Source organism: Macaca nemestrina, chromosome 8, assembly GCF_043159975.1.
Source record: "Macaca nemestrina isolate mMacNem1 chromosome 8, mMacNem.hap1, whole genome shotgun sequence".
In the NCBI taxonomy this organism is placed as follows: domain Eukaryota; kingdom Metazoa; phylum Chordata; class Mammalia; order Primates; family Cercopithecidae; genus Macaca; species Macaca nemestrina.
In genome coordinates this window covers 12,246,663-12,262,044 of record NC_092132.1, presented here as the reverse complement: position 1 = coordinate 12,262,044, position 15,382 = coordinate 12,246,663, and the positions used below count along the sequence as shown (strand labels likewise).

Sequence of the window (15,382 nt, the reverse complement as noted above, 5' to 3'; positions counted from 1 at the left end):
CCTCACTCTCTCCGTCTTTAAAATGGGACTAACAATACCTCATTCCAGGGTCCTTAGGAGAGGAGATGAGAGTATGTTACACCACATACATTCCCCTAAGTTGCTATAACAACACCCCTTCTCATTACCAAAGCCTCGGGTGTCCACTCTGAGACCCAGAGTTGTTATATCTGTGACATTTTCGGGGAAAGGGTGTCAGGAAAAATGAGTTCTGAGGACACATTAGGACCATGAGGTGGTAACTCTGAGGTTAAAGAAAATACTTACTTCTTGCAGAACATAAGGCCCCACGCTGGGCATTTATTTAATAGGGACATTTGTTGAGGGTGGGGGTGGTGGAAGAAAAATTTAGTACTTTTCCTGATAGTGTATTGAAAGGAATTCTGATGAAGTTTTGAGAAGGAAAGAGGGCTGTCTGGCTCCTGACCGTAGAGGAGAGACAGTGATTTTGCTTTTTGACACTAAGTGATACATCTGCTTCTATCCTTAGTGATCTGACGTAATTCAGATGCATTAGATGCAGGGTAATATTTGAATACATTTTGGGGGGAAATAATAAGATGTCTTCCATATCAGCAAATGCAGTTATTATTTGCTGTGACTTTCATCACTCCACCTGCTGGCTGGGACTTTGAACTTAAAATTCTGGGTAACATCATCTGTTCATTCATTCGGCAGCTACTTACTGAGCACCTGTCGTGAGTCAGCATAGGTGAGCAAAGCAAGCCCATTCTTGCTGCTCTCATGGAGCTCACGTTCTACAGGATACATAAATAGTCATGGGAGGAACTGTTCTCTGGTTCGCTCACCCCAAGAAGATCTGGAGAAATCCCAACACTCAGGCTTGTGGGCTCCGTGGCCCAAACAAGCCACTTCCTAGGATCCACATAACCCCAGATCCTGCCTCTTACAACTCATATGTCTTGCAGCCTCTAAGTCATAAGCCTCTCGGGCAGACTAAGTCTAAAGGGAGATTAAAGAGTAGAATCAGTGAGAAAGATGAGTGAGGTTTTGAGTGAAGGTTATGCTTATCAATTGATAAATGAATTAGAAGCCAGTGATCATGGTGGAACAGTGCAGTCGAATGTATTGTTCATTTGGGGAAGCTGAGTCTCTGACAATAAGCCATGTAAAAGCAAGAGTTTCTGGATGTGAGACAGAAACCAAGAGTGTTATTTAGTGGCTTTCTAAGTCTTGGAAAGGGGTCAGGGCTTTTGAGAAACAGTTATGTCGGGATGTAAAAGGGCCGGCCCAGCCAGACCACTGACCTGTCCCGCTGCAGATCTTCCCCAAGCCTGTGGGAGCAGCTCCCTCACATTCTGCTTTGCTGAATTCAAAAAAGGGATTCTTCCCTGTGTCGCTTTGACTTCACCCCAGTAAGTAGGGGCAGCGTTACAGTTGTGTTAAGTTTGAAGCCAGAAGTCCCAAGGTCTCACAAAGGGCAAGTTCACGTTCAGTGGGGCATAAAGTTTATGCAAATTTGGCAGTCCTCTTTGAGAAAAAATACACAATTGCAAGTACAAAATGAGGGACAGATCCCAGGAAGGTGCTGTACCAACAAGGGGGTCTCAGGCATATGATTTGTTTGACTTCCTGGCAAATCTGCCCAGAAGCTGAGTCTGACTTTGCCACTCACTGAGTGGAACGCCTCCTTCTTCTCTTGGGCCTGGGTTTCCTAGTCTAGAAAATGAGAGGTTGAAAAGCACCTTCAAGATGGAAATCCATCTTCCTGGACTAATGGCCGCCACATATGAAAGGGCTGTATATTACTGTGGTACTCTGCTGCCTCGGCTACATGTGATAGGCCTTTCTCCAACTTGCCAGGTGCCCTGGTTCTCAGAGCCTCCGCACAGGCTGTTCCCTCTGCCTGGAACACACCCTGCTCTTCCCTCCCTCACCCCTCCCACCTGTGTTAACTCTAAACTCACCTCTGCAGAGGCTCCTGAGGAGGCCCAGCCTTCCTGCTGTACTAATTCTTCCTCTTGGCCCCTAAGATTTTCCTCTGAAGCGGTTACCCCAGGTTGCATTTTCCCATTTGTGTGACTGTCAGGGGAATGCCCATCTCTCCCCACCCCTGGCTGTGAGTTCCAGGAGGGCAGAATACCGGTGTCTTCTGTGTCTGTAGCCTGTGCCACACCTGTTTTATAAAGGATGCTCAAAGCAGTCTTACTGAATGTGCAGAGCGGTCCCTGTGCTGCAGTGTCCCTTAAATACAGCTGTCAAGCTGCAGTTTTAAAGCAGATCCAGGCAGAAGGAAACCTGATTTGTGGGAGGCAGCTGGGTAGGTGGCCATTGTGGAACCAGCCCCTTGTGAAAAACATGTTGAAATGGAGAGGCACAGAGTGTGTCCTCTGTGACAACAATAGAACCTTGAGGTAGATGGTGTGTCTACAGAGGGGTTTGAGGTTTAATGTCAAATTCAAGATTAAGACTGTGGAACAGAACAATTGTCTTTCCTAACATTAAAAACAAAAACCAACAGAAACAAAAACAAAAGCAAAATCCCATTATAAAAACCACCGTTCCAATGAGGGAAAGGCAGGCTTAAAGGGTTGGAGAGTTTCAATTTCACAATAACAAAGTTAAGTTTCCTGTGGAATTTCCGTAATAGTGATGTTTTGATAGCTATGGCACTTAAACATCACTGAGGAAACTTTGCATCTGGGCTCTTGCTTAAGGGTCAGATAACCTGTGCCTGATCCTTTGCAAGAGATTTCACCTCTCTTTATCATGACCATTAGCCAAACGGGACAGAGTCACTGGGAAGGTATTACAGTTTGACTTGTACTTCTGTGGGGCAGGGTGGCCATTCTAAGCAAGGCCTGGTGCCAGGATCCCTTCAAAGTCTTCCCTGAGCTTTGGTTGCTACAGAAAAATAAATGCAATGTAGGAAATTTAAGTTTGTTGGTAAAGGTGAAACATATTATCATCTACTCCCAGAACTCCTTAGCTTTATGGAGAGCTCAGCGTTTGAATTCAAGCAGAGATAACTGAGTGAGGCAGAGAAGAGGACAGCTGAGGAAGTCAGTGGAATTATTGCAGACCTAACATAAGGAAACAAATTAAATGAAGACATAAGCACTGCGCATGAAAGAAGAAACCCAGAGAGAATTTTGGGGAGAGAAAATGGGGCTTTGAAATCAATCAGAACTGGCTAACATCCCGCCTCCCCCACTACATAGTGGTGCAATTTGGGGGGAGATTTATTTTTAACTAATCTGAGCTTGATTTCTTCATGAATAAAAAGGGAAAATGCCAAAATATGCCTCATAGGATTGAGTGAAGGATTCATGATGTATTGCATATCAGGGCCTGCCTTAGTAAGTGGAAGGTAATATTATTTTCATGGAGAGCAGGGTCACCAGACCACAACTCGAGACCAGTGTTAGCCAATAACTTTCTAAAATTTGCAAACTAGTAGTGTAAACTTGAAAATTGCTTACTCTCTAAAAATGAACTCCACTTGGTGAGAACAGAAGGTGAAATTCAAAGGACCAAATATTTGCTGATAGCTCAACTTAAGAATGTCAGGTTGAACAAAATGTACAAAAGCATAAAACAGGAAACGAATTCACAAAGGGGAGGGACCCAGGCAGGCCTTACGGGACTTAGTCAAGAGAGGAGAGACCCTTTTGTAAATTGTCGTTCCTTGGTGCTGCATGACCATTTCTTTTTAAATACTAAGAACATTCTCAGTCACTCCCACTTGTAACTGTCTAGTAAAACTAGTCATTTGTCACTTCCAGTGCCCTGCACAGCCCTACAGAAAATACGTGATCATTTAAGGGTGAAGAAGCCAAAGCTGGGAGAGTTTTAGTCACATATCTAGGGAAAAGCATGAAGATTTCGAAGCCCGGGGTCCTTCACAGAGCCACACAGCTCTCCTTGTCACTTAATCTCCAAGCTTTCCTCAGCCCACACTTGACCCTTAACAGGGGAGACAAAGGCAGACTCCAGCTGAGTCTTCAGGGTTAGCATGAGCAGCTCAGGGCAGCTGGTGGGTAGGGAGCTGTACAGCCCAGGAATTGTAGCCTCTTGTTTTGCATGCCCTGGAGTCATGCCTAAACTCATGGTCTCTTGAGGGGTCAAAGCAGGCCTGACTTTTAGTGTCTTCTTCAGGCCACACACACACACACACACAGGATTATACATGCAACTACCCAATCACACAGAGCTGGGCCGGGTAGAAAGTCTACCAAGTTCTGCGGGTCACGGTGAACCAGGCTTGTGAGCCCTCTTAGTCATATGTAAACGGCTGTGTTTGAGACCAAGTAACCCTCAAAGCTCTCTTCTGCCCATGCCTTGGTTTTTCCATATGTTAGTGGGGACAGATTGGAACTGCACAGACCCGGAGGCTTTTCAGGGTCAGTCTCAACTCTCTTAGATGCTAGAGGGATATAGGCAGGGCTAGCATAGAACAGAAGCAAGAAATAGTTAAAATGAATATTTTGGACTGCATAGACTCAGAATGTGCTTTGCTTGGGCACCCAGGGCTTCTCAGACTTCCATTGTTTTCATACCACCATCCCCTTCCTCCCCCTCCTCGTCATCACCAGCAGCAGCAGCAGCAGGGAGCACAGCTCCGAGGGGAACCAGGCACTGGGCTGTGGTGGTACCCAGGTTACCCCTGAAGTCCTCACGCCTCCCTGTGAGGTTGATAGATTGAAACTCCCTTATTTTGAGTATGAGGAAATAGAGGCACCGTGAGGTCCAAAGACCGCTCAAGAGCACACAGCCAGGAAGTTGAGTGCCAGGTTTCAAAACCAGGTCTCCCTGGGCAGGGCAGGGCGTGGCTGTGTCTGGACCACTCAGCTCTCCTTTGTCATAGTCGACAGCACTAGTTACTTGATAATGCCTTTTTAAAAATTAATTTACTTAAAAAAAGCTTGAGTGCTATTCTAAGCAATGTGACATCATGGATTTCTCAGGCTAGTTATATATTTTATGACGTTCATCAATGTACAATGATGTAAAAGTTGAATGATCATGTTCCGGCTAAGGCCATCTCATGTATCAGCAGCGAGGTTAGACGCAAATAGAAAAAAGGGATCTGGTCCAAGATTTGACACAGATTCACTGTCTGTGGGACCCCTTGCTAGGGTACTTGAGCATCTGTGTCACTAAATCTGGTGGCCAGGCACATTCTCAGTCACTCGAGAGCAAGCCTATCCTCTCCCAGAACATGTGGGCTTCTTGAAACCCTGTCCTTTTCAGGCACACACTGAGGTGGGGAGATGGACCTTGGAGTCAGACCACCTGGCTTTGAATTCCAGCTGTCTCGTCTGAGCTGTATGGCCTCAGGCAAGTCATTTAAGCTTCTTGTACCTCAGATTCTCCAACTGCAAAACAGAGATGATAATAGGCAGAAGCCTCGCGGGGCTGTGAGAATCGAGTCTGTGATAGCACTGGGCACTGTGTCTGGAGGCGGTGAGCACCAAGCGACTCTAATCATTCCCATTTTACAAAGGAGGACAGAGAGACTAAGGAGATAAACTCTTTCTCATCTCTCGTTGTGTGTCAGTGCAGGGGCAGTACTAAAAGCTGGTCTGTGGTCTGCAAGCTTAAGGGATTACAGGGTCCCCAGGGACTCGTAGGAAATTCAGCTGGCGGCTACCTCCCACCATCCCCAGGTTCTGATTAGTAGGCCTGGGGGGGACCCAGGAATCTGCATTGCAACTACTTCCCAGGGGATTCTGATGCAGGTGGTATGAGGACCACTTGCTGAGAAGCTGCAAGCTGGGTTTGAGAGGTCCCTACCTCCTTCTTCCTTCCCCGAGTCCCACCCGCCCCCTTCTCTCCACTGGGCAACTATGTAAACAGCATTATTTCTACCCTTGCACGGGCAGAAAGGGGTCTGTGCTGCTGCCTCTGTTGGTGCCTCTTCAGGTCAGGGTGATAAGAAGAGAAAGAACAAAGAGGGGAAAAAGATCACAGCAGAGAGACAGAGTGCTCATTTTAAGGTGGAAATATGCCATTTCCTGACCACAGAGGGACTTCCCTAGGTTGTATTAAAAAATCCTGTACTGCCCATGTCTGGTACAGAAGCATGCATAGAATTTTAGAGAAAATGAACATTTTGGGATGATTTCAAAGTTACAGAACTACCAGTTTCACCACTTTAAAACTTTTGGGGAATGGCCATTTAGATATAGCCTGGTACAGTCAGGTAACACTAAATGGAGTTTTTAGAAGTTTCCACACCCTTCTTTGCTGGTGCCTGCACTGCATCATGCTGTTGCTTTGAGGAGGGACTTGTTCCAGATCTCTGGGGCGGGCCGAGTGACTCACCTAAAGTCACACAGCTTCCACAGACCATTACTGGAAGTTCAGTGAGGGCCTTCTGCCTCTGAAACTTGTTCTGTTTCCCTCTAGTCCTGCTTCCTTTTGTCGGTTTTATGACATTAGTTCCTGAGAAATCAACTGATCAGAAATGTTCTGAAAAGCTTAGTTTAGGAAAAAAAAAAAAAAAAAAAAAGACAAATAGGCAAAGCCATATTCCAAGGCGTTCACAGTCCTGGCTTGGGAGAAGAATGATCTCCCAAAAGGCCAGAAAACATGGTTGTCTGAAAGTGTCCAGGCTGGCCTCTGTGTGACTTCTGTGCAGGGCCAGGGTCTGTGGTGCCTTTAACTCTCTGACGCTGAAGCTAACTGAGAGCTGGCTCTAATGGCACGTTGGCCTAAAGCAACGAGCGAGACCTGCACCGTCTCCTAGGTTACTCATTTGAGGGTAACCGGATGAGCAACCACAGGAGCATTAGCTGAGTAGGAGCTCACTCCATAAAAACCCTGACCCTGTGCATGAGGCAGATGGGGACTACTTAATACAGCACCACTGCACCGCCTTCCCCTCCCTCACTCAAGTTAGGTACAAGAGAAAGAGGAAATAACGTTAGGACCAATGATCGGGGGAACGTTTCAAGGCTGGGGGTTGGAAAAGCAGCCCACCAGCGCTTGATGTGGTTGCCTGGATCACAAATGGGGTATGACCGGGGGAATTCTCTTCACCAGGGGGTGGAGGGGTGGGGAGACCCCTCTCTCTATCTCTGTTCTAGAGGTGACCTCCCACCCACATAATGGAAAAAAATAAACTTATTTCATGACAATTTGCATTGAAAAGTTGAAGGCAAATGAGCAAATCTTGGAGGCTGTTTTCATGAGGTTCGCTCAAGCATGCTGCCCCTCTGCCCCAGGCTGAGAGGTGGCGACCTAAGATGGGTTCGGTGGGTGGGTGCGTCCCCAGCCTGCCTGGTCCCAGGGCCCTGTGGTGTCAGTTTTCTAGCGGTGGTTATGACCAGAGGAGGAAGCTGTGACCAAAGCCAGTTTGGAGAGGGTGAGAAAGAGCCCGGCATTGTCCCGACAGCAGCAGCAGCAGCAGCTTAGCCGCCCTGCATGTTGCACACTGTTCTGAGTGTGGCACGGGAGGTAGAGGGCTGCTGTCCGCAGGGCCCTGAGGGCACATGCTCTGTTCCACCTTGTAATCTGGTTCCACCTCCTTGGTCCTGGGGAATATTCTTTTTGTTTATCCCTCTTCCTTTCGGCTTGGGAAGGGGAGTTACTTCACCAGATAAATAAGAGCCACTAGTATTGTTCTGCATCTGACTTGAAAGGGGTGTGGGGTGGCTGGGTCTTGGCGTGCCGGCTTGGGGGCATCTGAGGCCATTAGACCACACGAGCTGGGCCTGTCCATTTTGGAAGCGGTGAGAAGGTTCCTTTGTGAGTGAGCCACAGAAGTCATGAAATGTGTAGTACCTGGAGGCAGCGCAGGAACCTGGCACAGTCCACTCCCCTGTCAAGCTGGGCAGACAGGGCAGCCATCTGTGCCAGTGAACTCCTCCCAGTGCAGTGCTGCAGGGGCTGCTGGGAACCATGTGTGGTCACCCCTGCTAGGAGATGGGACACCAGACCCCAAATGCTACCATGTAAGGTGAGAAGTAGAAGTGTCCAAGGTGCCCCCCAGCCTTCCTAACCGTCCCTTTCCCAAGACCCCAGAAGATGAGAATTATGGACTAGGAATCAGAGGAAATAAAGGTCAGGCCATTAGAAGGGGCCAGCATAGCTGAGCCCAGAGCATGGTGGATTTGATGTTCAGCTTTTGCCCATCGTTCACTGGTGTTCCCTCCCAGGCCTCTGACCAGTTGCTGAGGGACTCTTTGTAGCTTTGAGAATCTAGCCAAACCTGACATCTCTCCAAAAAGCTGACTTTTGCCATCACTGATTGACCTGCAATATTAGGCTCTTCCCCTGAGAATGCCTGTTACCTTGCAGTCCCACCAATGGGACATAGGATTCCTTTGTTTTCAGGAAGATGTCACGACGGTGCCTAGCTTAGAAAAGTAACACAGATCCAGCTCTTGCGGGGCTAACTATATGGATGATATTATATTATGGGCTGCCAGAGTTTGGTAAACAGGAGTCTAGATTTCAGAATCAGATGAGCCTGAATTGGATATTTATCAGCAAATGCCCAATGATGTGGATCCCATTCCCTTTGTGAGGCTCAGTTTCCCTACCTGGAAAATAAAGGGATTAAACCAGCTGATCTTGGAGATCCAGCTCAAAATGCCAAAGATTTGACATCCTTCAGGTGTGCCAAGCATCCAATCCTTTTCATCTTTTAAATATGAAATATTTGAACCACAAACAAAACTAGAGAGACGGATATAATGAGCCCTTCAGTACCCGTTGCCCCATTTAAGTAGTTATCAGCATCCACCAATGCCCAGTCTTTACCACGGGCTCTTGTAGCACAGACTTAAGCATCTCACCGAAGAAGCCAGACTTACCCTCTGGGTTGGGCAGGGGCCTCTCGGCAGGTGCAGGGGCGGATTTCATGCTGTTTCCCATTTCTTTCTTTTTCCCTGGGGCCGCTGGTGATGCCCAGAGCCTACGGTATAGGAGACAGACGGGGAAAGTCAACCGTGCCCTGAGCCCTCCAAGTGGAGAATGACCCAGTTTAGAGAGCATCATGCATCATTTTTCTGGCAGCTTGCTTCTTGAAAGGCGGCTGTTTATATGTGAAGACGAGATTGGTGAAGATTGGTTACTTTTGCGCAGTTCAAGTTCTTTTATCAAGGGAATGACAGAAAAACCACAGAAAGGGAAGTTGCTAGCAAATGCTGTTGGTGGCAAAAGTTTCCATTCCTTCGCACCCTCGCTGAGGATGGTAAGCAGCCACAGCAGGGTTTGTGTGAGAAACCAAGCAGCATTTCAGGTGGCCCAGAAAGTATCTCCACTCAGGGGCCCTCACCATCAACTCTGTGCACCAGGAATTCAGAGTACAGAGCTGTGTGTCTGTACAACCAAAGGCATGAAGACAAGGTACTTTCTGCTGCTACTTTTTGTCATCCGTTTGAGTTTGTCAGCATGCTTTAACAAAGGATGAAAGGGGAAAACTTCCTAACAATTCTGCGTACCGGCTGCATGCTGCTGAAGCCCTTTCACATCGACTGTTACGTTTGATCATTGTAAAGTCCTTGCATCATGCTTAAGCCTATTGTGCAGTGAGGGAAACTGAGTCTCAGAGGGGGTAAGTGACTCGTGTGAGGTCACTTGGCAAGTAATTGTTGAGCTGAGATTTGAACCACTGATGCTAAATCTCTGGGTTGCTCCATAACAGTTTCCAAGGTAACCACCCAGGCTTAAATTCTCGCTGTGTACTTATAAGCTAGATGACTACGGGCAAGTCATTAACCTTTTCTGTTTTTGTTTTTTTGAAACGCAGTCTCACTCTGTCGCCTAGGCTGGAGTGCAATGGCATGATCTTGGCTGACTGCAACTCTGCCTCCCGGGTTCAAGCGAATCTCCTGCCTCAGCCTCCCAAGTAGCTGGGATTACAAGCACACGCACCACACCCAGCTAATTTTTGTATTTTTAGTAGAGACAGGGTTTCACCATGTTGCCAGGCTGATCTTGAATTCCTGACCTCGGGTGATCTACCTGCCTTGGCCTCCCAATGTGGTGGGATTACAGGCGTGAGCCTCTGTGCCTGGCCAAGTCATTAACCTTTTTCTAATCATTTGGGAGGACACTAATCGAACGAACAGTGTTGGGTTGTGGTTACAAAATTAACTGAGATAAAGCATGGGAACCACTTTGAACATGGCCTGGCATAGAGTACATGTTAGTTATTACTCTGTTTACTGATTGTCCTTAATGATAAAAGTTCCAAGTCTAGACCTTCATACGAATATTTTGGAAAGAGACATAGATTATCAGTGGTTTTAGGGAAGCCACATTCCCTCTGGATGGTAGAAGCACGGAGAGGAAGCCCACATCCATAAACAGAGCTCTCTCTGCTTTGTGGGGTCAAAGAGAAGAGATGGAACAGGGTCGCCCCGTCGGCCTCTAGCCCAAATGGAAACTAATCTCCCACCTACCTGTGTCTGCAGCTCCGGATCGAACCTTATGAAGGGCACAAAAGTCAGCCTGTCCAACTCCCACCCTGGCCTTGAATCCTGTCTCCATGCCCTATGTGTACAGGTTCTGGAAAGAAGTACACTCTCAGATGAAGGCCCTGCCCAGGCTGAGGGAGGTCTGCACAGCTCCTTGATTTAAGGGAAGGGGCGGTGTGAGCTGAGACTCCTACTATATTAAGAAACAAGGAACACCAAAATGAGAGTTGTTTAAAAGTCCATGTATCTTAGACATTTACATGAGTAACTTGTCACTTACTACTCAAGCTAATGCTTAGTGATATTCCCAAGACAATGACAAGGCCTGCAAAAGCTATAAACTCATAGTGCACCCCAGAAGGGTTGGCTAGAACAGGCAGCATGTTTAAAGTGAAGTGCAAATCCCATCCTTTTTGGATCCTATTGATCTTTGTGACAAGAAAAGAGGATGCCCTTGCAAATTTAAGGCTCGGGCCCTTCTTTCTCCACTCTTGCCCCTACCATCCTCACAAACCAGAAAAACATCCACACTTAAAATCCCAGGGCCTCTACCTTGTAGGAACCTTCTAGCAGCTGGGCAGGTTCTAACAGCAACACCTGGAGTCCAGGAGGGCAGGGATACGTTGACGGTGTCTCCATCCCTGAGCCTGGCGAAGGTACCCAGGAAATGTGCTTCCCCAAAATGCTTACAGAAACACAACAGGTGGTGCAACTCCAACCCACATTCCCCGCAGTTCAGCAGGCACTTCCTGGGCGTCTACCCGGTGCTGGGCCCTGGGCCAGAGACTTGAGGAAGTCCGGATCCCACCCACATAGTGGGAGTGTGCTGCCTCCGAGGCCCAAGTCAGGCAAGAGGGAAGAGGCAAACCAGGCAGCCTCCCTGGCCCTGAGGGGATTGTAGCCACACAGGCTGCCCCGCACAGGCCTCGGGAAGCATGCGTGTGACATGCAGAGGCTGTCCTATACAGGCCTCGGGAAGCATGCGTGTGACATGCAGAGGCTGTCCTACACAGGCCTCGGGAAGCACATGTGTGACATTCACAGGCTGCTTTGCACAGGCCTCAGGAAGCATGCATGTGACACACACAGGCTGTCCCACACAGACCTCATGAAGCACATGTGACATGCACAGGCTGTCCCGCACAGGCCTCAGAAGCATGCGTGTGACATGCACAGGCTGCTCCGCACAGGCCTTGGGAAACACACGTGTGACACGCACTGGCTGTCCCGCACAGGCTGTCCTGCACATGCCTGCCTCTGTACTGCTCCTTGGGCCTCCTGGAACCTGCCTGCTGCCTTGGTTCCTCAGACTCTTTGTTTATCATCACCGAGGCCTTCGGGCTTCTGGGGAAAGTTCTCAACATGCAGAACTAACTCTGAAACCACATGTATGCTGGCCTCGCCGATTTGCCACCATCTCCGGTGTCCCCAGACACAGCAAACTGTCCCAACAATGCCTTTCTGTCCTTTCAGCCTGACTCATCGAGTGTCATTCAACACCTAGTGATTGTGCCCAGAAACCCTGCCCCCATAGGTTCCACCCCTCCAGATGCCAGGGTGCCCCCAGCCTGGCCAGCCTTCCCTCCCCTCTGTCCCCTCCCCCAAGCTGCTTCTAAGCAGCAGGCTCCCACCACAATGTCTGATCTCTCCCCTCCTTTATGTCAACCATTCCAGAAAACAAGTCAGAACAAGACTTTGCTATCCATCAAAGAGAATTCCAACATCCTCTCTCTTCCCAACAGCTCTATCATTCTTCTCAAGCATTTGTGTGCTATTTTGGAGGGAGTCCTGCAATCCACTACAGGAAAAAAAAAAAAATTAAACTTGCATTTTTGAGATTGGAGAAATGAAGTTCATCCAGGAAAAGAAACGTACCCAGGGTCACAAGATGAGAAAGTTTGAGTCAGTCCTGGAGGCCTGGGTTCTTCTACCTTAACACTCTTCTCTCCTGTTGCTTGCACTCCCTCCTGTTCTGTCTTGCCAGTCAGAGTTCAGTCTCCGTGAAAGAAGGGGCTGTGTCAGGGCTGTATGACTACCAAAAAAACCATCAGGTCTCAACAGCCCTTTAGTGGTCTGCTCAGTGGCTTTCTACAGTCTTCAAGAAGGAGTTAACTTATCTGAAAGAGGCTTTTATTTGAGAAGAGTGAAAATGCCCCCAGAGAATGAGAGCTGGAGTCTCTCTAATGAAATGGCTGAACAATTTGATTTAATCTGTGACAGTTTTATGCAGTGGCTGAAGGTGGGAGAGAGGGTACCGGAGACATAATTGCTTCTAAGAACAATAGAAAAGGGCAAAAGAGAAATGAGTTAATTAACACTGGCTCTACAAATTCTTGATTTCTTTCTCCCTTTCCTTGGTGGTATAACTCTTAGGTTTCTGGGTCATAGAATCATAACTGCTATTACCTTATTTTCCCTTCGGTCTTTGGACCAATGCTATTTCCTTTGTGTGAACTTGGACCTCGGTTTCCTCTTCTGAAAAATGAGATGAGTGAAAAAAGATGATCTCCAAAGAGCGAGCCTTATAACCCCATTTAATTGTAGCAATCAAGACTCAATGGTTTTTAAAAATTATTAATAAAACAACCGTTGGCATTTTTCAAATGAAGTCCCGTTAGACAGAATCCCAACTCTTGTCTTTATGTGCTTCAGAATCAACGGAAGACAGTTAATGTGTACAACCACCTTCTGGGAGGCAATTTGCAGATATCGTTGTGTTTAATCTTACAAGCATTCCCGAGGGCAGATAATCTTTTACTTTGTTAGTGTGAGAACGGGGTTTAGTCACCTGCCCACTGCCCTGGAGCTGGAAACCTTACATCTCCTGACTTCAGGACCTACACCTTTTGCTCAGGACCATGCCACTGTCTCTCCAGTGTAAGGAACTCTGGTCAGTGTGCGGCTGGCTGCCATTTGAGCAGAAGCATGGCATGGAGAGGTCACATACTGGCATGGCATTGCCATCGACAATGTGGGATATGCCGGCCAGCAGCATATCCTCTTAATAGGTTTTTGTTTTGCAGATCTGGGTCCTTTCATTGTGTGCTCTGCATTGTCTTATAGATCCAGGTGGGGAGGCTTCTCAGAACCTTCCATTCCTGGGACAGCGTCCCAGGACAGTTCTGTGTACCTGGTCCATCTTGTGCTTCTGATGCCTGGCCTTGCTGCTGGGAAGGAGGGTAGCCCGAACCCCTTTATTTCTCTCCCAAAGGGGAGAGAAATTGAGGAAGTCCAACCAAGGGAAGGCAGGTCATAAAGCCAGGAACTCAACCCTTGGTGACAGAATTAATTTGAAAATGTACTTAGGGATGCTACCTTCCCTTTGGCCTTAGAAATTTCTGCTGCAAAGTGTGACAGCTATAAGCCCATTCATATGACCTTCTTCTAAGGCATGGGAACACAGTACAGCAAGTGGAGAAGCCTCACTGTCTACCATATATGTGAATGCCAACAACAACAGTGATAACCAGAACACCCCCATCCCACAATTGGTCATCCTCTGTCAGGCACAAAGCTAAGCGCTGTCCAGCCAGTGTGTCCTAGGTTGCTCAGAACAACCGCAGTTTATAGCTGAGATCAATTAAGTGACTTGTCCAAGGTTATACTGCTAGGAAGAGGTGAAACTGGGATTCCAGCCGGGTCTGCCTGCCTCTAAAACCTGTGTTCTAATGGCCACCAGTGCTGCCCTGTTTTTCTGTCCTCTGGCTAACCCAAGAAGGCAACAGAAAAGTGATTTTTAAAAGTCATCAGGCTGGGCGCGGTGGCTCACACCTGCGATCCTAGCACTTTGGGAGGCTGAGGCGGGTAGATCACGTCAGGTCAGGAGTTCAAGACCAGCCTGGCCAACATGGAGAAACCCCATCTCTACTAAAAATACAAAAATTAGCCAGACATGTTGGCACATGCCTGTAGTCCCAGCTACTCGGGAGACCGAGGCAGGAGAATCACTTGAATGCAGTGGGCAGAGGTGGCAGTGAGCTGAGATCAGACCATTGTACTCCAGCCTGGGGAACAAGAGCGAAACTCCATCTCAAAAATGCAATGCAATGCAATACAGTACGATACGATACGATACGATACGATACGATACGATACAATACGATACGATACAATACGATATGATACAATACAGTAAAATAAAAGTCATCAAAGCAAACCTTAGGAAGCATAAACTTTGGGGGAAACTTTAATACAGTGGAGGCCCTGAGAGATCTCTTGGATGTCACTTGGCAGTGTTTGGAAGCCCAGGTCTGGGTTTCCAGTGGGGGTGAAGGGTGCAGAAGTGCTGCTGGGAGCAGAAGAAACAAGAGAGAGAGGCTAGTTGAGGCATGCTGTGGTCAAAAGGGCAGGAGTGAATTGCAAGGAATGTTTTCTAGCCTTTCACAGCATTATTTTTAAAAGGCTGTTACTTAGGAGGCTGAGGTGAGCAGATCACGAGGTCAGGAGATCAAAACCATCCTGGCTAACACGGTGAAACCCCGTCTCTTCTAAAAATACAAAACAAATGAGCCGGGCATTGTGGTGGGCACCTGTAGTCCCAGTTACTTGGGAGGCTGAGGCAAGAGAATGGCATGAACCTGGAAGGAGGAGCTTGTAGTGAGCCAAGATCACGCCACTGCACTCCAACCTGCGACAGAGTGAGACTCTGTCTCAAAAAAAACAAAACAAACAAACAAAAAAAAAACTGTTACTGCTGTGGAACAAAACAAAGAAACAAAAAGGAATACTAGCTGTGCTTTTAGTATCTCCGTTTCATAAAACTATGCCACTCAAATGCATACATATGGAAAAATATTAAAGAGAAATTTCCAAAATGTTTCCAAGGACTCTCTCTGGGTAATGATTTTATATGTGAATTTAAATTTCTTCTTTGCTTACTTATTTCTAAAATACCCAGATTTTCTCCCAGGTGCATGAATTGCTTTTATAATCAAAAGGTTGGAAAGAATGAGGGCGCCTTAAAGAAGAGATTTTCAAAGCAGGCAGGCCTG

General features: G+C 47.5%; 2 protein-coding genes across 9 annotated transcripts in view; one reads left to right on the top strand and one right to left on the bottom strand.

Moving 5' to 3' along the window:
* Nucleotides 1-15,382, top strand: part of LOC105492833 (thyroglobulin) — a 273,233-nt gene that overhangs the window by 185,909 nt on the left and 71,942 nt on the right. The gene's annotated exons all lie outside the window — the stretch shown is intronic.
* LOC105492831 (Src like adaptor) overlaps nt 1-15,382 on the bottom strand; it is a 66,193-nt gene that overhangs the window by 14,630 nt on the left and 36,181 nt on the right. For 4 of the 7 annotated variants that reach the window (XM_071067806.1, XM_071067807.1, XM_071067808.1 and 1 more), the window contains one exon: nt 8,784-8,884. The exons of 1 other annotated variant lie outside the window; for it this stretch is intronic. In XM_071067806.1, the coding sequence (XP_070923907.1) occupies nt 8,784-8,844 (61 nt within the window). In that variant the 5' untranslated portion in view covers nt 8,845-8,884. Of the gene's footprint in view, nt 1-8,783; nt 10,208-12,797; nt 12,813-15,382 lie in introns of those variants that run through there. 2 more of the 7 variants (XM_071067810.1, XM_011760099.3) reach the window with 2 other exon arrangements.